Source organism: Canis aureus, chromosome 25 (genome assembly GCF_053574225.1).
Source record: "Canis aureus isolate CA01 chromosome 25, VMU_Caureus_v.1.0, whole genome shotgun sequence".
NCBI lineage: Eukaryota > Metazoa > Chordata > Mammalia > Carnivora > Canidae > Canis > Canis aureus.
In genome coordinates, this window is record NC_135635.1 from 39,542,756 (window position 1) to 39,565,667 (window position 22,912).

General features: G+C 46.4%; 1 protein-coding gene, 1 long non-coding RNA gene and 1 other non-coding gene across 6 annotated transcripts; 1 reads left to right on the top strand and 2 right to left on the bottom strand.

Moving 5' to 3' along the window:
- Positions 1-34: 34 nt before the first annotated feature.
- NCAPD2 (non-SMC condensin I complex subunit D2) lies at positions 35-22,907 on the bottom strand. Of its 4 annotated transcripts, XM_077871288.1 has the most exons (33): positions 22,752-22,907; positions 22,140-22,664; positions 21,236-21,385; positions 17,523-17,598; positions 17,193-17,251; positions 16,539-16,717; positions 16,094-16,236; positions 13,843-13,970; positions 13,645-13,768; positions 13,327-13,474; positions 12,162-12,359; positions 11,464-11,598; positions 11,278-11,365; positions 11,009-11,189; positions 9,944-10,068; positions 9,145-9,381; positions 8,635-8,809; positions 8,253-8,337; positions 6,273-6,406; positions 5,770-5,902; positions 5,596-5,680; positions 5,352-5,519; positions 4,879-5,048; positions 3,976-4,087; positions 3,780-3,903; positions 3,544-3,699; positions 2,919-3,096; positions 2,739-2,833; positions 2,174-2,254; positions 1,879-2,062; positions 817-943; positions 571-732; positions 35-337 (listed from the first exon to the last, which is right to left on the bottom strand). In XM_077871288.1, the coding sequence occupies exons 3-33, from the start codon at positions 21,360-21,362 to the stop codon at positions 252-254; spliced, it is 4,203 nt and encodes a 1,400-aa protein (XP_077727414.1). In that variant the 5' UTR covers positions 21,363-21,385; positions 22,140-22,664; positions 22,752-22,907; the 3' UTR covers positions 35-251. The 4 variants fall into 4 exon arrangements, with proteins under 4 accessions (XP_077727414.1, XP_077727416.1, XP_077727415.1 ...); XM_077871290.1 differs by lacking the exon at positions 22,140-22,664 and having other exon boundaries at positions 22,752-22,902; XM_077871289.1 differs by having other exon boundaries at positions 22,140-22,886.
- On the top strand, positions 5,253-9,255 carry LOC144297353 (uncharacterized). Its single transcript, XR_013364385.1, has 2 exons — positions 5,253-6,500; positions 7,526-9,255. It is a non-coding gene; the product is annotated as an uncharacterized LOC144297353 (long non-coding RNA).
- Positions 16,796-17,123, bottom strand: LOC144297752 (small nucleolar RNA U85). The gene has a single exon (XR_013364629.1). It is a non-coding gene; the product is annotated as a small nucleolar RNA U85 (small nucleolar RNA).
- Positions 22,908-22,912: the final 5 nt, after the last annotated feature.

Here is a 22,912-nt window from a genome sequence, read left to right on the forward strand (position 1 = left end):
ATGTGAAAGATGAAACAGACAAGGCTAGGAAGAATAAAAACATATAAAAACATTTATTCACTAGGAATAATTGTGGCAGACACAATCCAGTGAAAGCAGCTCAATCCTGCTCAGTTAGGCTAGTTGAAGAACCATACTTTAAAAAAAGAAAGGAAGACAGGCAAACAAGTGTTTTACAGGAGCAACAGACTTCAAGGTCACCCCCACAAGACACCCTGCACAGCAGGGACGGGGACAGGGAGGATGACCTCTTAGGGCCTGTGCCTTCGCAGAGGTGCTCGGCGGATGGGTGTGGTCTTCTTGGGTGTCTCCTCTTCTGTCATCTCTGCCGAAAGCTCTACTCAGAGGATTGGAGAAATAAGAAAAAGCTGAGTCACAAAGATGGTGAAAAACAGATCTCAGAGAACAGTGGGATGGCCCCAGACCACACCGCAGAAATCAAACCCAAACTGCGTGAGGGGAGGACACCTGGGGGCGGGGGTGAAGACCATCTACACAGCAGGGCCCCATCGGAACCAGCCTCACCGCCCAAGTTGTGCTCCCTCTGGGCCAAGGCCGGGAGCAGCATACCTTCCTCGCTGGACTCATCACTTGAGAAGACAATTCTGGGTTTCTTTTTGAAAACTCGCTGTTGGGTATTTGGATGCCGACGGGCAGTACGGCAGGACTTGGGGGTGACAAAGTCACCATCTGATGAGGCTGCAGAAGCCAGATGCTGGTGCCGCTTTGAAACTAGAAAAGGCAGACACCAGTCCCAAAAAAAGGAACCTCTGAGAGGAGGCCTGGTCTCTCCACCCGTGGGGCTGCCTCACATACCAGTGGAGGGTTTCTTGGTGGATGGGGCTCTCTGGCTACCCCATTGGCCAACCTCCAGGTCTTCTACTGCATCCAACCCTCTGGTGTGGCAGACCCGAAGCTTCTGCTCAAATTCATCGATTATAGCCTGAAAGGGAAGAAGAGATGAAGAATAGGCCTGGAAACAGTTTTTTGTTTTTAAGATTTTAAAATCTTTTTTTTTTTTTTTTAAGATTTCTTAAGATTTTAAGATTTTTAAAAAGATTTTATTTATTCATGAGAGACACAGAGAGGCAGAGACACAGGCAGAGGGAGAAGCAGGCTCCATGCGGGGCACCCAATGCGGGACTCGATCCCGGGACCCCAGGATCACGACCTGAGCCAAGACAGATGCTTAACCACTGAGCCACCCAGGCGCCCCTGGAAACAGTTATTTCTATGATGAAAAAGAAGTCCATGAAAAGACACAGTAAAAACTAAGATGCAGAACACAGAGAGAGGCCAAGCTGAGAGGTGTACATTCTGCCTGACTCAGGTATAGGATGTTCTGGAAAAGGCAAAACTGTGGCAACAGTAAAAAAGATCAGTGGTAGCTGGGGGCTTGGGGTCCAGAGAGTGGGGGAGCACAGACACTTCTCTGGCAGTGAAACCATACTATATGATACTATAATGATGGACGTAGGCCACGACACACTTGTCCAAACTCACAGAATGCACACCAAGAGTGACCCCTAAGGTAAACTATGGACTTTGGGTGATAATGATGTGTCAACACAGATTCATCGATTGCAGCAAATGTGCCACTTTGGTGGGGGATATTGATTGTGGGGGAGGCTGTGTGTGTGTGGGGGCAGGGGACATATGAGGAACTCTATGCCTTCCACTCAATTTTGCTTTTGAACCTAAAAGTGCTCTAAAAAATAAAGTTCAATTTTAAAAAGAGAAAAAGAAACAGGAATTGAAGACAGAAAGACCTGGTCTCAGGTCATGCTGGTGACTTGGCTACAGTGCAGCCTGGGGCAGGTGAGGCAGGCCCGGGCAGCACAGACGCGGGTGTCTTTGCTAGGGCCGGACCATACTCACCTTGCCCTCAGGCTTGGCTCCACGCCGCAGCTTGCCCACGACCGACAAAAAATCACCAAAGATGGACTCATCTGACAGTTTATCCCCAAAGCAGTCAAAGTTGTCCAGCATCTTGCGGAGGCCTCGCTCGGTGAGCGGCAGCTGTGACACACAGTAGGCCAGGTCCCGGTACTGCCGCTCAGTCCTGCAGATGGCAAAGGCTTGTAGGAAGCAGCGGGATGCAGGAGTAAAGGCCCATCCTGCCTGGGCCTTGGAGGCTCCAACGGCTGCGGGGCGCCACGGGGGAAGGCAGTACCTGGCTGTGCGGAAGCGCTGACACAGCTTCTCCACCAGGCTCTCAGTCTGCTTGTCCTTGGTGATGTAGGAGAGCAGCTGCCTGAGGAAGGGGAGACGTGTGACCTCCCAGGGCCAGCTCCGACCTGTCCCTGACACAACCCCGTCCCTCCCTGGGCACCAACCTGCTGCCATCCTCCTGGCCGAGGGAGAAAATCCCCTTGGCCATGGCCTAGGCCTGCCTCAACATTCCTCCTGCCCTCTTCGTATGCTATCAGCAATAGGTCCACCCCACGCCCCCGAGAAATTTTCACTGAGAATGGGAATTTATAACAAAAGCACTGCCATGTAGTGAGGACTACTATGCCTACCACCATGTTAGCAACTTTCTTGTACTGAACTTGCTCAGGAACTAAGGGACAAGTCTCACAGGCCTCATCCTTTAGAGGAGGAACACGCACAGAGAGGTTAAGTTATTGCTGGAGGCCATACGGCTAAGGAGCAGAGCCAGAATTCAAGTATAGATCCGTCTCTTTCCTAAGCATCTACTCCATGAAAAGTGTGCTTCTGGGCCCGGGGAACCATACTTCATGATGATGTGGAAAGGCTCTTCCTCCACCCCTCCCTCGGGGTCTGACAGGCGGCTGATGATATCTGGAAGGAGGTTATAGATCGCGTTGCCCTGAGACAGAGAGTGTCACGTTATAGAGATGGTGGTGTGCCTATTTCCTGAGCAGCGAGCCCTCAGCTTCCTCACTGCCTCTCACCTTGTGGGAAAGCTCATTGAAGAAGTTCTTGGCCAGAGCAGTGATCTGAGGCACGGGGTCAATGAGCAGCACAGCCATCTCGCTCACCTGCCCCTTTACCTTCACCATGTCCTTTAGAATCAGGTGCGTCATCACCAGTCCCGCTGTTCTCCGCACTTGCTGTGCTGGGTCCCGGAGCCTGGGGATGAAATCTTAAATCACTGGCAGGAAAGGCCCTTGGGGGGAATCTATTACCCTTTCTTCTTCTTCTTCTTCTTTTTTTTTTAAAGTAAATTCTATCCCCAATGTGGGGCTTGAACTCATGACCCCAAGGTCAAGAGCCTTCTGCTCTACTGACTGAGCCAGTCAGTGTCCCTCTATTACCCCTTCTTAATGTGACAGTCTAGAAGCAGTTAGAAAGCTGGGACCAGGGAAAGAGGCCAAGCTTGCAGTCAAGGCTTGGGATTGAGGCTCCAATCCTTTTGGGGCCATACAAAGCCATGGCCTGTACAGGCCAAGTATCAAGCAGATGTTCCAAGTAATGCTAAAGACCAGACAAATACAGTTTTAGTGACTCTCATACTTGCCAGATTACAGCATCCCAGAGCTGGTGAGGCCTGCTAAAGTGTCATGAGGGATCTCCTACCGAGCATACAGATGAGGTGTCCAGGGGTCCACCAGGTTGGGGAAGCGGATGGCCAGATCCCCAGTAGCAATCATGAGGTTAGACCGGACAATGGGGAGTGAGGACTTTTCCAGCATTGTGAACAGCAGACGAAGCTGGGAGTCACAGAAAGTGGCACTAGGGGCCAGAAGAGGGTCATCAGGGAGACCGTCCAATCCCCATCCTCTCAGAGAAGGGACTACCGCCCCAGGGCTTACCTGATCATGCAGAACTTGCCCAGGGCAAGTGAAGCTGCTGCAGAGAGCTCAGGGTTACTGTAGAGGCCAGGGTTGTTGCAGACTTTGAGTAAAAGCGGAACAAAGGCAGCCAGGACCTGTTTGCCTGTCAGAAGAACGGCTCTAGGTTTGGGACATGTTACATGGGCCAGGGAGCAGACCCCTCAGCAAGTCTTACCATCTAATAGCTCCTTCTCGCAGATGCCGCGGATGAGCTCTGCCTCTGTGTCATCAGCAGTGGCGCCCGCCAGCCCCATCTCCTCCTCCATGGTGGTCTCGGAGCTGGTGTTCTGGTGGGATAAGAAACCAGATGTCACAGCTTATCTGGGACAGTGTTGTTGACTAGAATGCATTTTGCAGGAATGCATCTGGGGAAAGGCAAGTGCTGCAAAAGTACTCCTACGACTGTCAAATGTGTCTGTGAAGAGGGAGGACTCCTGAATTAAACAGGAAAAGAACTAGGTCTTTGTCATTTTGTTTTCATGTTGCCAAATCTGAATTGGCAAGTTCGAAACTGAACAAATGGCATTTATTTTCAAGTTGCCAAAGCATATTCCTCCATCTCTGAACTCATCCTCAGAGAAGCATGTCATGTCCTGTATACAGTCAATAGATGGATCACGTGGACAATGGTTCAAGGTCACAGAGGTCAGACCTTATTCCACTGCTGTGAGGCTTATTGGTCTGCAAGGCATCACTGCCTCTAGTGGAGAACACAAGGTCCCCATCAGGCGGCAGGCCCAGTGCCCAGGGCTGATGGGAAAGGGGGGGCAAGTGAGTGCTCATCCTCATAAACAGCACCTCCGGGGGGGCAGCCTGTACTGCAGGCCAAGGCCCCTAACACAGTACTCTGTGTTTCCCTAAAACCTTCCTTCCTGGGTGATAGTGTACGGCCTGCTCCATCTTTGTTCTCACTAATCTTTCCTAGAGTAATAGCAGCAGGGAGCAGAGTGTCTTCCTTCTTTCATTTATTGGTAGAAAAGCACAGATCCCCAAGAGGAAATGTGAATGACCCATGGTCATGAAACAAATCTGGGCAATGGTTGACAGAGAAACCCAAATGCCCAGGCACTTCATTCACCTTCTCCTTTGGGTCCTTAGTCTTCTGCTCCTGTTCCTCCTGAAGAACCCGGCGCCGACAAAGCTCTCCACTCACTGCCTGTTCCAAATGTACCAGCTGCTGCAGAGCCACATCTCCAGCCAAAGACAGTAGGTTCATCAGTAGGAAAGTGGGGAGCACAGGGGTGTCCTCTGGAGGAGGGGAGGGGGATAGCCGGGAGAAAAAGACAGAATCAAGTCTCACAGGGCCCTGCACCCTATTTTGATAGATCTTCTTCTTGTTTGTGTGCTGTACACAGACTAGCAAAGAAGTAAGAGATAGGGACAAGGGAATGGTAGAAGCAACTGGCCCAACCTAAGTGACAACAGTGAGAGTATGGTCTGGGGTGGGGCAGGGGCTGGTATAAAAAGTAGTATTGGCAGTGGCTGCTGGCCTGACAAGGAAAGCAGTAGAGTCTGGCTGCTCCCCACTGAGGACCCTCTTTGTCTACTTACTCGGGCCCTCCTGGGTGGTGCTCTTCTCTCCCAAATTCTCCAGGGCCTGTTTTGCACAGCCCTGCAGTATCTGGGCACAGATCACGTCGGGGCCCTCTGCCAGTTGGTAAATGAGGGTCACTGCCACCTCTTTAAATGGGATCCAGAGTGGGTCTGGGTGGACAAAGCCTGCAGAGAAGAAGGGAGAAGTCACTCATTGCAGCCAAAGGACTCGATTCTACCCAAGGCCTTCATGATAACTCACCTCTTGTGATCACCTCCCGCAGTCGCTCAAATAGCCTATGTTCCTGAGGCAGCCGGAAGGGAGGGTGCCGTTTGCTCAGAGAAGGCTGTTGAGAACAGCAAAGACAAAATGTGCCTATGTGTTGAGAGTGGTTAAGAGGAACCCCACTCTCCTTGGTTTGGAGATCCCCCATACCTTTCTCCTGTCAGAGAGGTTGGCGATGGCATGGCACACCTGCTGGGCCAGCCGGTAGTCTTGTGGAAACTTCTCATCCAGCCCTATGTTCACCAGTGTGTCTAAGTTGCTTCCCACAATTTCTGGTTTTCCTCTAGGAGAAGGAAGCCACAGAGTTAAAGCTAGTCGGGGACAGCACTCTGTAGGGAATAATGCCCAGTGGGGTAGGTAACAGCAAGCACTCTGTGCGAGGCTTTGAGAGCCCTGGAGCACTACAGAAGAGGCTCTACAGGGCTGGCCCTCAGAATCCCTCTCCCTGTACCGAATCCCATTATTTCTGTTGGGCAGGGTGGGGGGTAGGGGTAGGGGGGACTGGTACTTGCACTGTTTTACTTTTCATTTAGGTAGCCAACTACTACCTGGTACAGCTGTGGGCCTGACTGCCGGTACCGAAGGGAAGGGAGCCTTCTCAGAGCCCTCCCTCCGCCTCTTATTCCTACTGCCTGTCTGGACCCGAGCCTTACCGTGCCATCATCCCAAGAAGCATGACAGAGGAACAGCGCTCCAGAGGAGAGCAGGGGACCTTCTGGGTTGCCCGCTCCCACAGCACCTGGGTCACTGCTGGCTTCAGTTCATCCTTCTGCACAAACTCACAGAGCTGAAGAGAGAAAAAAAAAAAAGGCTCAAGCCAGGAAATAACAATTCGCCTGATCCTTGTTCCACTTCTCTGAAGAGAGCACTGAGAACCCGAGGTGGGTAAAAGCAATGCTTAGGCACGGAAAAGGAAGGAGGAGGAGTCTGGGGAGGGGCTTCCATCTCTGTCACTTTTCCATCCTCATGCCCTCAAAACTGCATTTAAGATGACATTTTCGGGAACCCTGGGTGGCGCAGCGGTTTGGCGCCTGCCTTTGGCCCAGGGCGCGATCCTGGAGACCCGGGATCGAATCCCACCGTCGGGCTCCCGGTGCATGGAGCCTGCTTCTCCCTCTGCCTGTGTCTCTGCCTCTCTCTCTCTCTCTCTCTGGGTGACTATCATAAATAAATAAAAAAAAAAAAATAAAAAAAATAAAATAAGATGACATTTTCAGAGTGACCTTGTTATGTGTGGATCCGTGGCTCTGACCACATTTTGGAGATTTCTAGTAGGTTTTGTTGCTGTTACAACAATGCAACATGTCTAAAATGGAAGGCTGCATCCTCCCTTGCCTTTTCATTTTGCCCAGAATACCAACACTCTTAGTCTCATATGCTTGAAACTTCATAGTCAACGTTTCCTCACTTTGTCCCACCTACTCTTTAAAATCCATCTTCCATTAAGTGCAATTCCATAGCTTTTCCTCCAAGGCCAGCCCCTCACCACTGCACACTTGACAGCAGCCTCCTCTCCACCAACCTGTATGTTCCTATTGGACCAGTCTTCCCAACACCTACTTCATCATGCCATACCTCAGCTCATCTTTTAGAAACAGCTCTTCTTTGCCTACAGTAGGAGCTCGGGGACCGTGAGCTAGCCTCCTAGCCCCGAAGACTTCAGGCCAGTGGCTGCCACGGGGCTCTTCTTTGCCCCAGAGAAGAGAAAAGGTGGCTGGCAGGAATGCTCCACCTAGTGGATGCTGGTGGTCAGCACCACTTCCGCCTTCAGGCTCCACAATCCAAATGCTTCAAAGCACATGGGCCTCACTAAAATGCTGGCAAACTGAAAGTCCTGGACTTGTGAAAGGCATTCAGGGACCTTTCAATTCCGTTCCAATCTACACTCCCACTTTATCTTTTGCAGGTAACAATTTCCAGCCAGAACACAATCTTCACTCTGCAACTTTTTGTGCTCTTTCTTGGCTCCCTCCTTTCTCTAATTCTCTGTATCCTGCTCATCAAGACCCTGCTTAAGTCCTCCCACTGTTCTCCTCAGAGAAACATACAAGGTAAGAGTATGTTTTCCGGAGCTCATATTGCCTGTGTCTCTCCCACAAACCAGCTGTCATTAGCCAAGTACCTTAACCTCTCAGAGACTCAGGACCTGTCACCGTAAAATGTACATTAGCAGCATCACTTCAGAGGGTTGTATAAGCATGATGCAAGCTCCTACGAGCAAACTGCTGAGGACAGGCCTGGCATATATATAATAAGTGTTATTACATTACCATTCCTGCTATAACCATTACTTAGGCCACTTTTTCTGGCACTGATGTGCCACCTCGTTCTATAAACGTATGTTTTTTGGCTACCCACTATATTGTTGGTTCCTTTAAAATGTTGGAACTTGAAAATAATCTTATACTTTGTAGGGCTGAATAAATTGCTGAACACACAGTAATACTTATTGAATGAATAAAGAAAGAAGAAGTAAGGGGATGCCTGGCGGGCACAGTCAGAGGAATGTATGATACTTGATCTTGGGGTGTTAGGGGTTTGAGCCCCACGCTAGGTGTAGAGATTATTTAAATAACTAAATAAGCCAAAAACAAAACAAAACAAACAAAATAGAAAGAAAGTAGGAGACTTACAATTTCCTCAAGACACTGGATGGTCCCAACTGAGGCATCCACTAGCAGCGAAGAGAGATTTTGAATCAAAGCCTGGGCCTTGGCTCTGTGGGAATAGCAGAGAGCAGAGGTCATTAAAAACTGCTAAGTGTGAACCCACAAACAGGTTATTAGGGGTATCCCACTACAACGTCGGATAACTATGTAGGATGGGTTTGACTGGAAGTCTGAGCTCCACTGAATCCCATTACAGATCTATGTCTGATGATTTCAGAACTCCTCTAGAAGGATGCCCCCACATCCCCACCCTTCTTTTAGGAGACTGCAGACTCCTAAAAGAGTGCAGTCCTATGAGAAGCTGACCTCAGAGAAGTTGGCAAAGGCCAAAAAGTACCACATATACCTGGCGGAGTCCCCTTTGGGGTTGAGGTAAAGTTGGCGGTAAGCATTAAGCACAGCTTCCCGGACACCAGGCTCCTTAGACCAGATGAGAGGCAGCATGCGGCGCACCCCAAACAGGGCCTGAGGTACCCCAAATTGGAACACCATCACAAAGAATTCAATCACCTCCTGTACCACTGAGAGGATAGATACAAATATCACCCATTGCTTGGCCAAATTCTCCTAATACTTAAAGACAGAACCTTTCTTAGTGTAGCAACACGCAAGTGGAAGCTTTCCTCACTCTCCCTGAGAAAGTCAACTCCTGATGGCCTTATCATGAACTGTGTGTTAAAATGTGTATGCTCCATGGGGATATACACAGCCAAAAGAAATAAAGAATCCCAACAAAATAAAAAATAAAAAAGAATCCTTGCCTTTTTAAAGAGCAGATAATTACCATTAAAATATGGACAAGACTGGTTTTCCCAACCCCAAGACCCAGTCCTTACAGAGAGGGATGCTGGCATACCTGTTGTTGTATTTTCATACATCATCTTGCTGATGATGCCAATGGCCTCTGTGATCTTCAGAGAGAAGCTATAGGCGTCCTGCAGATACTGCACCAGCATCTCCTGCTTTACCAGTTCATCATTGTCCCTGGATTTCATAGGCTCTGACACACAGGGCTTATCTTTACAGTCTGGCTGTTTTAGGCCCGTGTTCCCTGCAGGCCCCTGGGTATTCTCCTGTGTGGAAGCTACTGGGCCTAGGAGTTAGACAGTTATAGGATGGTTATTCCTTGAGGGCTACCCAACACCTGTAACATCCCTGGACATTTCTTTCCACAGTGGGAAGTTCTACATTTAGAACCTACTCTAAAGTATCTTGGTTAGGGGCACCTGGGTAGCTTAGTGGTTGAGCGTCTGCCTTTGGCTCAGGGTGTGATCCCAGGATCTGGGATCGAGTCCTGCATCGAGTTCCCTGTGGGGAGCCTGCTTCACCCTCTGCCTATGTCTCTGCCCCTCTCTCTGTGTCTCATGAATAAATAAATAAAATCTTAAAAAAAAAAAAAAAAAGATATCTTGGTTCATTTCTCAAAAAAGACTCCTAAAGTCCTCTATGGTTTAGAAACACCCTTTCCCTCCACCAAATGACTATCAATCTTAGGCTTTTGGGCTGCTTCTGTTCCAGAGTAGAGCTCTGACAGCTCTCTGGATTTCTTCAGCACTGGGTTCTGTTAGCCAGATCAGCATCTAGCATGAAGTTAATGGCACATAAATACTAGTAGAAATGTTTTGTTTGCTAGCTGATAAAGGAAAAGGAATTACCTTTGAAAATAGTCTCCAGAAGATTCAGGAACCTGGTCTCCTCTGACACTTCTGGGTCCATGTGACTAAATGGTTCAGACTCCTGGAAGTGGCCTATGGCTTCCTGAGTGAGAACGATGACCTGCCTGTCAGAACATCCACCTGTCACCAACTCAGGACTGACAAGAGTGTCACTGCAGTCTTCTATAAGGGAGCCTACCTCATGGTTCCATAGAGAAGCTAGACCTACTGCCCCAAAGAAAAGGAACACTTCTCATGCTTACAAAGTTGAGAAACACCTATTAAAGGCAGAGCTCAAAAAAACACTTTTCCCACTTCTAAATTGACAATGTTTTACTACACAGTCTTCAAAACACTCAAATAAGGCTTTTCAAATCTTGTGGCAAACATCTGCTTGAAAACTTTGCTAAGTCAAAGTTTGTGAAAAATAAGAGTTCAATAACTGGTTAATTTATGGTATATCCATACAATGGGATTCGATGTAGCCATAAAAAATAATGAGGCAGCTATTTATTAGGCATATATATTAAAAACACACAATACATGGTTCAGTGAAAAAAAGCAAGGTGGTAGACCAGAGGGTAGAATATTCTATCATTTGTGTAATAAGGGGAGGAAAAGAACACGTTTAACTTGTCTGTTATCTCTGGAAGAATGTGCAATAAACTCAGAATGTTGCTTCCTTGTGGAAAGAGGCACTAAGTGGCTAGGAAATAGGTCTGGAAAGGACTTTACAATACATGTCCTTTTTATAATTTTAAATTTTGTATCATGCAATGTACTAATTTTTTAAAAAAAGATTTTATTTTTAACTAATCTCTATACCCAGCGTGAAGCTTGAACTCATGACCCCGAGATCAAGAGGGTCCACCCACTGAACACCCAGGTACCCCTCAACCATTTCTATTTTACAATGAAACTGAGGCTCAGGAAGTTTAAACAACTTACTTGAGATTATACAACTTGAATTATACTCAGACTTTCTTTTTCAAATGGAGAACATTTGCATATATAACATTATTTACAACTAGTTGTTTGTGAAGTTTCTTAGAACCTTTCACATACTTGTAACTAGCTTTGGCAAGCAACTGACGGATGCGTGTTTTCACACCTTCAGCAGTCTCTGTATTAGCAATTGCCTCAGGAATCTCCTCTTCTTCCTGGGGAAGCTTTAGCAGCTGCTGCAGAGTAGACTTCAACTCTGGCAGCATGGCTTCCCACTCCTCCTCTGGGTCCAGCACTGTGGCTGAATGAGAAAGTTTCACTTAGACCCTTTCTTTGGACTTTCTGACAGCAGGAAGCAGAAATGGCTAGGGTGAGCAGGAACTACTTACAAACAGCTGCAGCTTGTCTCTGGGCCCTCATCTCTTGTAATTTCTGTGTCTCCTTCTTCAGTGGTCCAGCGAGGTCAGTATCACTAAGCTACCAGGGTCAAATGAGTATCAGAGTCACTAGGTCACAGAATTTGATCCCCGTTTCCATTTAATTCCTTCTCTTTGGGGTAGATCAAGCTTACTTACCTTGCAGGAAAAGGGATTGTTGGCAAGAAAACTGGCCAGGAGCTGAATGGCATTTTTACATACTAGTACTGACTTGTCTGCCAGACGACCCACTGCTAGGGCCACCACTGCTTGGAAACGTGTCAATGGGAGAGCCTGCAGGGGGTACAAAGAGAAGGACGAGCTCACACCCCACACCATCCATTCTGCTAAAGGTGATCTACACTCTATCTACACCCTATCTACACTTTACACTGTACATAGAGCAGTACACTCTATGTGAGCAACCCACTATCTATTTATTAAGATTTTTTTAAAAAAATTATTTATTCATAGAGAGAGAGAGAGAGAGAGAGAGAGAGAGGCGGAGACACAGGCAGAGGGAGAAGCAGGCTTCATGCAGGGAGCCTGACGTGGGACTCGATCCAGGGTCTCTGGGATCATGCCCTGGACTGAAGGTGGCGCTAAACCGCTGAGCCACCAGGGCTGCCCAACCCACTCATTCTAAAGGAACTTTTCTATGGGATATAAAATAGTCTCTTCTAAGTGGTTAAGACATAGTATGGAGCCAGGTTTAAATGGAGCCAGGCTTCCTTGTCCTTGATAGAGGAAAACCTTTATTACTGGTAGTAACAATGTGAATTCCAGAGTCTTCTATGGGATACTGGATTCCTTTTTCCAGAGTACTGTATGTGTTTATCATGTGTAAAGTTATTCACCTTCTGCTGCACAATTCGGGTGAAGAGTTGCAGAACACGGCTCCGCACAAAGGAGTTGACGTCATGGCCATGGGCTTGCAAGGTGTCCAAGAACTGGTCTCTGGTGTCTCGGGCCGCTTCTTCCAGTTGATCACCATTCAGAACCTGCAGGACCATCTCTGCCATAGCTGCCAGCACAGCATTGCGCATCATGTAATTCTAAGGGAGAGCAATAAAAAGAGTCTGAGGCTCCACACTCCAATCCTAATTCTCCTTCCCCCAATCTCTTGGGCGTGTCCAGGCACAAAGAAGTGGCAAGGCCCTCAGTGAAGGGTAAGCTTGCTTAACTGTGACTTTTTCAGGTCAGCTACTTAGGTTTACCCCTGAGATCACTGGAAGGGGCCTCGTCTGCTCAGAGAATATAGAGACAAAATAAACAAGAGGCCCAAACAATTTTCCCCCATAAGGCTCATCACATATATGCACATTTGAAAAGTGTTCATTTCTACCTTTCGTTGGGAGGCCTCAAAGCCTTTGATCTTTACTAATAAAACACCCCCTCACCCCCTTCCCTTCCACTCCCCTTCTCACATTTTACTGACAAAGAGTGAGACATGAAGCACAAGTCAGCCCCCAGGGTGCCAAGCAAGTCCACTGCAGAATTTGGTGAATAGGGATTGGGGCTTCTGCCAAGCCAGGAGCCAGAGAATGGGGTCTTGCACAAGAAGTTCAAGTGAATTAGATGACTGAGTGGTCTGTTTTTGTCTTTGACATTCACCTACGAGTGCCCTGCATCAGTTTGGGAGGCAGCCAGGCAGAAAGAATTGAGAGGCGGCATTGTTTGGAGAGTGCAGGCGAGCCAGGTGGTAGGAAGAACGGAAGGGGCTTCATCCTGAGGAACGGAAGGGACTCAGAATCACAGCTGAGTGACTCTCACTAGACCTAAGGTGTGGAACTGCCAACCCCCCACCAGACCGGGATAAAACCAATTGATACTGAAATGGGGATTAATAAGTGGCTCTTTAGTCAATGAACTTTATCTGCTTCTCTGTAGGAAGAAACTGTCAAGAGTTATGCTTAGATACCTTGACTTCATGGGAAAGCCATCTTCTTGTTCTAAAGAACAGCCTTATAGCAATGTACTTAAAATCCCCAGACGAACTGGAGATTCCCAGGGGGCACGTACCTCTCCATCCAGATAATCCAGCAAAATGCACATGCTGGACATCAGGATGGCCGGGATGCGTTCTGCTAGTTCTGTCAGGAAGGCTGCAAAGCCCTTTGTCCCCACAGGGTCCCGACTCAGCTCCTGGGGACACTTTTGTCCAATCTCTCTACACAGGGAAGAAAACACAGCCACAGCAAGTTAATTCACTTCCTAGTAAGGGAAGGTAAGACTGCTATCTAACATCTGAAGAAATCTAGAGTGCACAGAGAAAATACTTCCCACCTTTCTGTGTCTTCCCCGAGGGAGGGGAGAATCAGAAACTCAGAGAAGAGTCACCTTACGATCTCTCCCACTATGCTCTTCATTCCATAATCAGTTGCCCACAGACTCACAGCCGCCACCAGTACGGATGCCAGGTGTTCAAAGTGCTGCAGCAACTGGATGATTTTCACACTGGCACCTGTGGACATACTAAATGTGAGAAAAATTATAGGCAAAATGGAAAATATGGGGCAAAGCAGAGGGCTAACTTACTGAGCATATGGTTATAACGTGTCAAGGCGACACCGAGCAGGCGTGTTATGGCTTCCCGGGTGGGGCGGTTCTTCTGGTGACTAATGGTGGGGTTCTCCAGGAGGCGGTAGCAGCAGCCTGTAACCAAACTAAGAAAGGAAGGGAAGGAGATGTGAAGTCAGCTATATGGATTCCATTCTGTTCAGGCCCTGCATCATTCATTCTCCCTCACCTGCCCCCAAAGTCAGGGGCTTCTAGCTTTCTTCATTCTATTGCTCATCTTCTACACCAAGTTGCTTTGCTCTGCTGACCCTAGATAGATGTTCTGATCTTCAAGATGACCAACTTTCAACAGTTATGATGCCTACGCAGAACCCAAATAGATGATAAAAGGTAGAAGAAAGTAACCAAAGACCTCTCCCTCTCTCTCTCTCTCTTTTTAGAGATTTTATTTATTCAGGAGAGACAGAGAGAGAGAGAGAGAGGCAGAGATACTCGCAGAGGGAGAAGCAGGCTCCATGCAGGGAGCCCGATGTGGGACTCGATCTTGGGACTCCAGGATCACACCCTGGGCTGAAGGCAGGTGCTAAACCGCTGAACCACCCAGGGATCCCCCAAACCAAAGATTTCTCACAGTCCTTATCTGATCAACCATTCAGCTGCATGGGATGTAGCTGATCATGCCTTTCTCCTGGAAACACCTCTTCTGGCCACATGCCAGACTCCCTTCCCCAGGGAGGGATAGGGATTTCTGCTCTCCTCTAGCTACACTTACTGATTTAGTAATCTCATTCAGTCTTGGGGCCATAGATAGCATTTATATAAATACACTGTATTCCCAAATGAGTACCTTAGCTGACCTCCCTCCTGCGCTCCAGATTTGTACACTCAACATCAGAGTCAGATAACATTGCTAGGTTGTCTGGTAAGCACCTCAAACTTTGTATCCAAAACAGAACTTCTGGGATGCCTGGGTGGCTTAGTGGTTGAGCATCTGCCTTCAGCTCAGGGCATGATCCGGGAGTCCCAGGATCAAGTCCCACATTGGGCTCCCTACATGGAACCTGCTTCTCCCTCTACCTATGTTTCTGCCCCTCCCCCCCATGAATGAATAAATAAAATCTTTAACAAAACAAAACAAAAATCCCAGAACTTCTAATTGTCCATCCCCCGTCCCATTCCCCCCACCCGACCCCAAAACATGCCTCACAGCCTTGCCTGTATTTCAATTATTGGCAACTCTGTTCTTCCAAATCCTCATGCACATACCCTGGGGGAGTCATCCTTGACTGCACTCTCCCTCAAATCTCACACACATCTGTGAGCTCATCCTGTAAGCTCTACCTCTGGGAAACAGGTACAGGATCCATGCACATCCCTTCATCTCCACTGCCATTCTTGGGTTGAAGCTCCCACCATCTCTTGCCCAAGTCACTGCAACAGCCCCCTAACTGGTCTCCCGCTTTCTTCCTTTCCCTTCATAGTAACCTAACAGTAACCAGAGCTTGATGATCCCATTAAAATTCAAGTCAGATCACCTCACTGCTCTGCTCAGAATCCTTGAGCGGCCCCAGCTCACGCTGAGAAAATGCCAAAATCACCACAACAGCCAAGGGTCTACACACTTGGCTCTGCACCACCTCTGGGACTTCATAGCGTGTCCCTCTCACTGTGTGGCTGCCCCGGCCTCACTGCTATTCCCTGTCCTGTACATGCCAGATACATGCCCTCCTCGGGCTCTTTGTACCTATGGTTTTATTCCTTGACTTTCCTATTCCTCCAGACCCTCTCATGGCTCACCGGACTTCTTCTTGATCTTTGCTCAAATGTCACCACTTAAAGAGGTCTTGCTAGGATAGCTGATTTAAGACCACAACTCTTCCATCAAACTCTCCAATCCCCCCCACTGTTCTCCACAATAATAAACTATAAAACACACCATATATTTTACTTATTTAAAAAATCATTTTCTGCTCTATAAACTCTAAGAGAGTAGAAACTTTTGTTTCCAGTGCCTGCCATACATACCAGCCATGTGCTCAGGAGACACTCAGTAAAGTCTGTGTCATGAATGACTAATGGGATTAAAGATGAAAAATTCACGGTAGTTTCTTACATTTATTATTTACTTCCTAACAACTCAGTGTTATGAGTATACTTCTATGTGTTACATATAGAAGTGCGGCATGAAATGAAGTATTCAGAAAGATGTCTGGCAACAAAGCCCTTGTTCGTCACAGCTCACTAACCCATAGGCATCTTAACCACCCACCTGACAAATTCCTCTTCAATTATTGAGTGGTTCCACAGGTGACGAATATCCAACTGGAGCAGCTGTGTTAGAAGCTGAAGAATTGGTTGTCTCTCTTCTTCCCAGTCAAAGCCATGGGCTGTTTTGGCCCGGGCTTTCTTCCCCTAGAAAAGGATCATATATTTAGGGAAATATAAGGAAACAAAAGCAGATTAAGATCTGCTAGTCCGAGTGCCTAAACTATCCAGTGTTGAGACGATGTAGAAACTAACACAGAAGACGTATTACAAGCTCTAAAATATAGAGGAGGTTCTTGTCAGGGAAGGATATGCTGTGATACTTTTGAATACTTCCCCATAAACCCTAAGTAAGGACAGAAAAGATTGCCAGAACTGTTGGATTCCCTTCTTTCCATTTCCCTACCTTTCTAGGCCCCATATTAAGTAAGCCAGAAACCACCAATTACCTTCCCAAGGTCCAGGTCCCTGAGGCTTGTCTGGCTGCTCATGGTCTCAAAGGATTCCAAGAGGCGTATCAGAGCATAGCAGTTCATTTTGAGAGCATTTAGGTGGGCACTCCTGTCTGACACACTCAAAGCTGCATCATCCAGGATAGCGGGAAGTTCCTGGGAATGACGGGATACCACTACAAGGGGCAGAATCTGGAGTCAGCTTCATTCACTTTCCTCACACACCCCAACTTCAAAAGACCTTTTGCATTTGCAGCCATCAGATTACCAAAGATCTGTGTTTCATCTCTCAGTGGCCACAACACAAGCTAAATCCTTTGGGACCCCTGATCTCTTTACCCTGAACATGCCCTGTCCCCACTCTCTCACTCCAGCTACCCTAGTTTCTCTCTGGCAACTGGAAGAACCCTCTTATTAAAGAGAGGTAGTTCAAAAGTAGGAAATATTTCTTGTTGGTCTGCCCTTACAGCGAACACACATAACTCTGTATTGCCCACCAAGATTACAGACCTTAATAGGTCAAAGGTCCCCAGGCTTAGCCAAACCAACTGAATCACCACAGCCTTGATATCATCACATGGCTGACAAAATACAGGAGTAAACAAACAATGACAAACACCTTCCATCACCTAACCCCTGACCCACAGATACCTTTTATCAGGAATTCCAGAGTATCTTCCTGGAGGCCAGGATCTATACTTCGAAAGTGACTACGAGGGAAAGAAAGTGTGGGGGTTAAGACAGGAAACTGCAGATCCCATTCTAAATCAGATCAAACCTGAAGAATCTAATACTTAAATATATCTGTGAAATTGCTCGAATGAATGTGGTGTTAAGTTGGGGTCAATGCTCATTAGTAGGGATCTCAGCACCCAGAACATTTGTCAGTGCATCTATAATTTGGAATTTCAGGACTAACATGCAAAGTTAGGGTAACTAGCCACTGGTTCTTAAAGTAGCAGCTAGGTGCTTTATACTTACTGTAGAATGCTGTAGATTGTATCAAAGTGTTCCAGCATAGCCAGGGACCCCTGAGCTCGGAAGGCAGCCTGAAATGCTATAAAGATGAAAGAAACTAATTAATATGGAGGGGAGAGGCCTTTTTGGTAAATTCTATTGATGGCAGAAAACCGAGTTAATTACTTTTATTGGTTGAACCACCAAAAGAACTCATTTCGATGTAACCTATTATAATATCTTACATTTGTCATGTTTTATAATGAAAGCCTCACTTGAGTTTCATGACATCTGTGAGTTAGATAAAGCAGATGGTATTATGCCTATTTTACGGAAAAAGCAATGAAGTCTCAGACTGGTTGTGTGACTTGTCCAGTGTAGTTAATAGTGAGGACCTATTTTTTTTTTTTAATTTTGAAATTACAAAAGTGGCAAAAACCATACAAAGTTCTTACACTTTTCACTCTGATAATGTTAACATCTTATATAACCACCACTCAAGAATCTATTCTAAATGAAGAAATTAACATTAACTGAATGCCATTAATGAATCTACAGACTTTATTTGAATTTTGTTGGTTGTTCTATTTGTCCTTTTCCTGGTCCAGGATCCCATCCAGGGTCCCACAATGCATGTAGCTGTCATGTCACTTTATTCTTCTGTCTTTGTCTTTCACAATTTTGACACTTTTGAAATGTGCTAGTCAGTTATTCTGTAGAATGTTCTTTGGTCTGCGTTTGTTTGCTATTTTCTCATGAGGTTATGCATTTTTGGCAACATAACTGTAGAAGGGATGCTGGATTCTTTCAATGCATCATACCAAGGAGTACATGGTATCATTGCCTTATTACTATGTTAACTTTGACCACTTGGTAGTGTTTGCCAGGTATCTCTAGTGTAAGTTACTATTTTCTGCTTTGCAGTAATTAAGTATCTTGTGGGGGGATACTTTGAAGCTATGCAAATATCCTGTTTCTCATCACATTGTGCCCCTGAACTCCACAATTTTACAACCAACAGACTGACTAAACCTGCTCCTCTCATATTCTACTCCATTTCAGTTAATGGCAGCTCCATTCTTCCACAAGCCTTGTCATCATGCTAGTCTTCTTTCTTTAACCCTAAAATTCAATCCATCAACAATCCTGTTTGCTCTCCTTTCAACATCTATCTGTTCAGTACCTAACTTTTCAGATTACCTCCACTGCTATTACTCCAAGCACGCTAACTGGTACTGCTGTATTAGCCTCTCCATTGGTCTCCCTGTTCTTCCCTTGGCCTTCATACTCTGTTCCACAGACTAGTGATACTTTTAAAATGTCAGACCGTGTTACTCCTGGGCTCAAAGCCCAATGGCTTTCAAACTTACACTGACGCTGTATCTTTACTATGACCTACGAGGCTCTAGATTAGTGCTCCTCCAACTTAAATGTGCATCCGAATTACCTGGGGATCGTCTTAAAAAATGGATTTTCTGATTCAGTAGTTCTGGGTTGGGTCTTGGATTTCCAGTAGTTCCTAAATCATGATTCTAATGTTGCTAGTCTGAAGACCACACTTTGAGGAGCACAACTCTAGGAGAATCTGTACCACTTCTCACCTGATCTCCCTTTCCCTAGCTTATTCCACTCCAATCATATTCACATTTTCCCACCTCAGAGACATGGCACTGGCTTTTCTTTCTGTTTAGAATGCCTATGAGAATTGGCATAGTTCACTTCCTTGCTTCTAAGGCCTCTGCTCAAATGTCACCTATCAGCAAGCCTTCTCTGATCGTCCAACATAAAATGTAGTTCCTACCCACCACACTGTATCTTATCTTGCTTATTTTTCTCCCTGGCACTTGCAACCATCTGATATATCTCGTATTTATTTATTCCTTGTTGAGAACCTTGAGAAAAAACTGTCAACCTGTCTGTCTTGTTTACAGTTGTATATCCAGTACCCAGAATAGTGCTTGGCACACAGTATATTGTTAGTAAATACTTTTTCAATAAATTAAACAATTTGATCTTGTAGAACTTATAATTAGGATTCTAAACACCAAAAGCAATGAAATTATTATAAAAAGAACTCTTTAAAGAGAGTGATTATCTATTTAAAAAATAATGCATTATGGGATGCCTGGGTGGCTCAGAAGTTGAGTGTCTCCCTTTGGCTCAGGGTGTGATCCCGGGATCCAGGATCGAGTCCCACATCAGGCTCCTTGCAGGGAATCTGCTTCTCCCTCTGCCTGTGTCTCTCATGAATAAATAAAATCTTAAAGAAAAAAAGAAAATTTAAAAAAATGATGCATTATAATACCCAAAGAACAATTTGCTACAGTGGGCAGCCTAGGCAATTGGTGATGCACATATCAATACAGTATGGAGAGAACAGTCTATCTCTCCTCCATAGTGGATACTGTTGGCTAGCCACCTACCCGTTGACTTCCATACTCTGCCTTCTTTGCTTACCAAATGGTGATACGTCTAGGTTTGGGGAGGCTCCTAGATAACTATCTTTTTTTTTTTTTTTTTAAGGTTTCATTTATTTATTTGAGAGAGTGTGAGTGAGCAGGGATGGGGAGAAGGTGAGGGCAAAAGGAAACTCCCTGCTGAGCAGGGAGCGTGATGTGGGGCTCAATCCTGGGAGTCCAGTATCATGACCTGAGCCAAAAGCAGACAGACATCCAACTGAGCCACCCAGGTGCCCCAATAATCTTGATCAATTTAGACAATCTAGGTGATTCCATTTCCCTTACCAGTAAATAGTTAGGGAAACAGGCAAAATCAATTTTGGCTAACTCTGATTGGGAGGCTTCTGATAAAGCTTTAAAAAAAGAAAGAAGAAAAGATAAAATGAAAGAAGAAAAGAAAAAATCTTTTAAAAGATTAAAAAAAATCACCCTTTCTACCTTTGGAAATCAGAGCTAGGAGCTGCCATTTAGCAACCATGATGGGAAGGCAGAGAAGAGATAAGACGGAGTTAAATTCTAGCTGATGTATTAACCAACACTTCTTGTAGGAGTTAACAAATTAAGTAGGCAATTATCCCTATCTTACAGATGAGGAAACTGAGGCACCAAGAGAATAAGTAACTTGTCCAAGGTCAAAGTGGTAGAGCCAAGATTCAAACTGAGATAGCTTGGCTCCTAAGTCTTAATCTCTACTTTATGTACCTCTCCAAAACAACCTAACCGACACAAGACCACTTCCAATAAGTATAGTGACATTATGGGATCTTGTTGATAATGTATAAATTGCTTGTTCATCTGTAGGTTTCAAGGGATAACTGCATTGTACATATGCTGTTCAGTGTTGCAGCTGTACATGTTCCCCCCCCCATTATTGCATACTCTTGGAAACAAGAGATCTAGACTTTTAAAAAATATTACCTGATACAGGTCAAGCAAGTCCCATACATTCTGAGAAAGCTACCCTCTCCTATAACTTTTAAATCTACCAGAACATAATTTTGGCATACGGTAAGAGGTAAAGATCAAAACTAAGTTTTTGTCCAAAGAGTAGCCACATACATCAAGACTGTTTATTGAATAATGGAGAAAATGAGGTCAATGTGTATGTATACTTCCCATGTAATACATCCCAAGCAATGCTAGGAAAAAATTGACTAGGAAAGACAAGTTCTTTGCCCTCATGGAGCTTAGTGGTGTGGTGGAACAGAGAGACGATATAATTACATGTAAGACGGTTGTTTTGAGGTGCTAGGCACAGTAGCAGCTATGGAGTCTTACCTCTGAGCTGTGATGGAAGATGTTTGATCGACAATATCTCTTGCACAACATATTGGTTCACTCTTCCACTTTTCAACAACTCCTCTGGGGATATGGGTAGATGGAACTCATACAGTTGGGGCGACATCTTTCTTCCACTGACTCACAGGGCTGGAAACCAAACAGCAAACAGGTCAGGGTCTGTAAGTAAGGCCTGTCTTTTTATCCTCCCCTCTCCAATATACGATGCTTATATTAAACTTATTTCAGGCTAGTAACGTTATCTTAGAGGATGTGAGATCAACCCTGAACTAGAAGCTAATTCTAGTTGTGACTCTGTCATTTGGTCATGTCACTTAACCCTATGAACCTCATCTGCAAAACGAGTTACTAATCTCTGATTATTTTACAAAGTTGCTCTGAGGATCAAATGAGTCAAAGGGTATGAAAATGTTTAAAGAGTTGTAAGGTGGCATATCAATGCATCACGTTAGCATTATTATTTCTGTTTTTATGGACAAAGCTTAAATACTGAGAAAATGTCTCACCCGAGGCCAGGACAGTGGGCCAACATAGGCTACTGGGTGTTCCGGCCCCAGAATGGGGAGAGTATCAACATGTAACATTTGTTTACCGTGTCACGTTCTTGTTAGGCTATCTAAATACAGATCTGATCTAGTTCTCCGAATGCCAATCTCAAGGAATGCATCAAAATATAACCCAATTTACAGATGAGGAAATTGAAACTAAGAAAGGTTAAGCGATTTGCCCATATTCCGTTGCGGATCTGTTTCTACGGCATCTTACCCCAAGAATACACACGCCTGCAACCTCTTCGCCTCTCATACCCGAATTAATACCGCGACATCCTGCCCCGCACCCAACATTCCTGGCCTTTCATTCCCCCAGCCCATTAACACCACACCTCAAGAGTTCGCCCGCCGCTCCTCCGACTCGGGTTGCGAGGACGAAAAGAAGGAAAAAACACCGAGTGCACAAGATGCACCAATCAGCATGGCAGCACTCCAGCGGGCAAAGAAACGAGCCAATCCCCGGCAGGCGGAAGCAAAAGCCCGCCTCCGAACCAGGCGCCGCGCGGGCAAAGCCACAAACGTGGAGTTCAAATCTCAACGGCCGCTAGGAGGCCAATCGCGACACTCCCTGCACAGACCGGCCAATCACATGCCGGAAGCCGCCGGAAGGGCGGGGCCTAGACCCAGTACCCGCCTCCTCGTCTCCCCGCCGCCTACTCCTGCGGCGCCCCTAGCTGGGAAGTGGTAGTGCCCTGGGCTAGGGACCCACTCGAGTCGCTCCCCCCACGTCCCCCAGTACTGGAGGCAAGTCCAAGCTGGGAGTTGGGAGGCTGAGGCTCTCATCCACGTTCCGCCATCTCCTCTGCTATGTGACGTCCAGCAGGCCACTTCACTCTCTGAGCCTCAGATTTCCTCCCCTGTATAAAAGGGGTAATAAGAGCAGCCTCAGCGCAAAACTGCTGTGAGGCACAGAAAAAAGGAGCTCGGGGTTCCAAGGTCCGCACCTTCATCTTCCTCACAGTTGAGGGACGCTCCAGGAAAGGGTAAATTTTCTTGAAATTCAGTTTTGAGGCGTCCCAGGCAACGACGAGACGAGTCCTCAGCCCCTCCGGCGTTCCATGATTTCTGCAGGCGAACCGGAAACGCCTGGGCGGGGTGGGCCGGG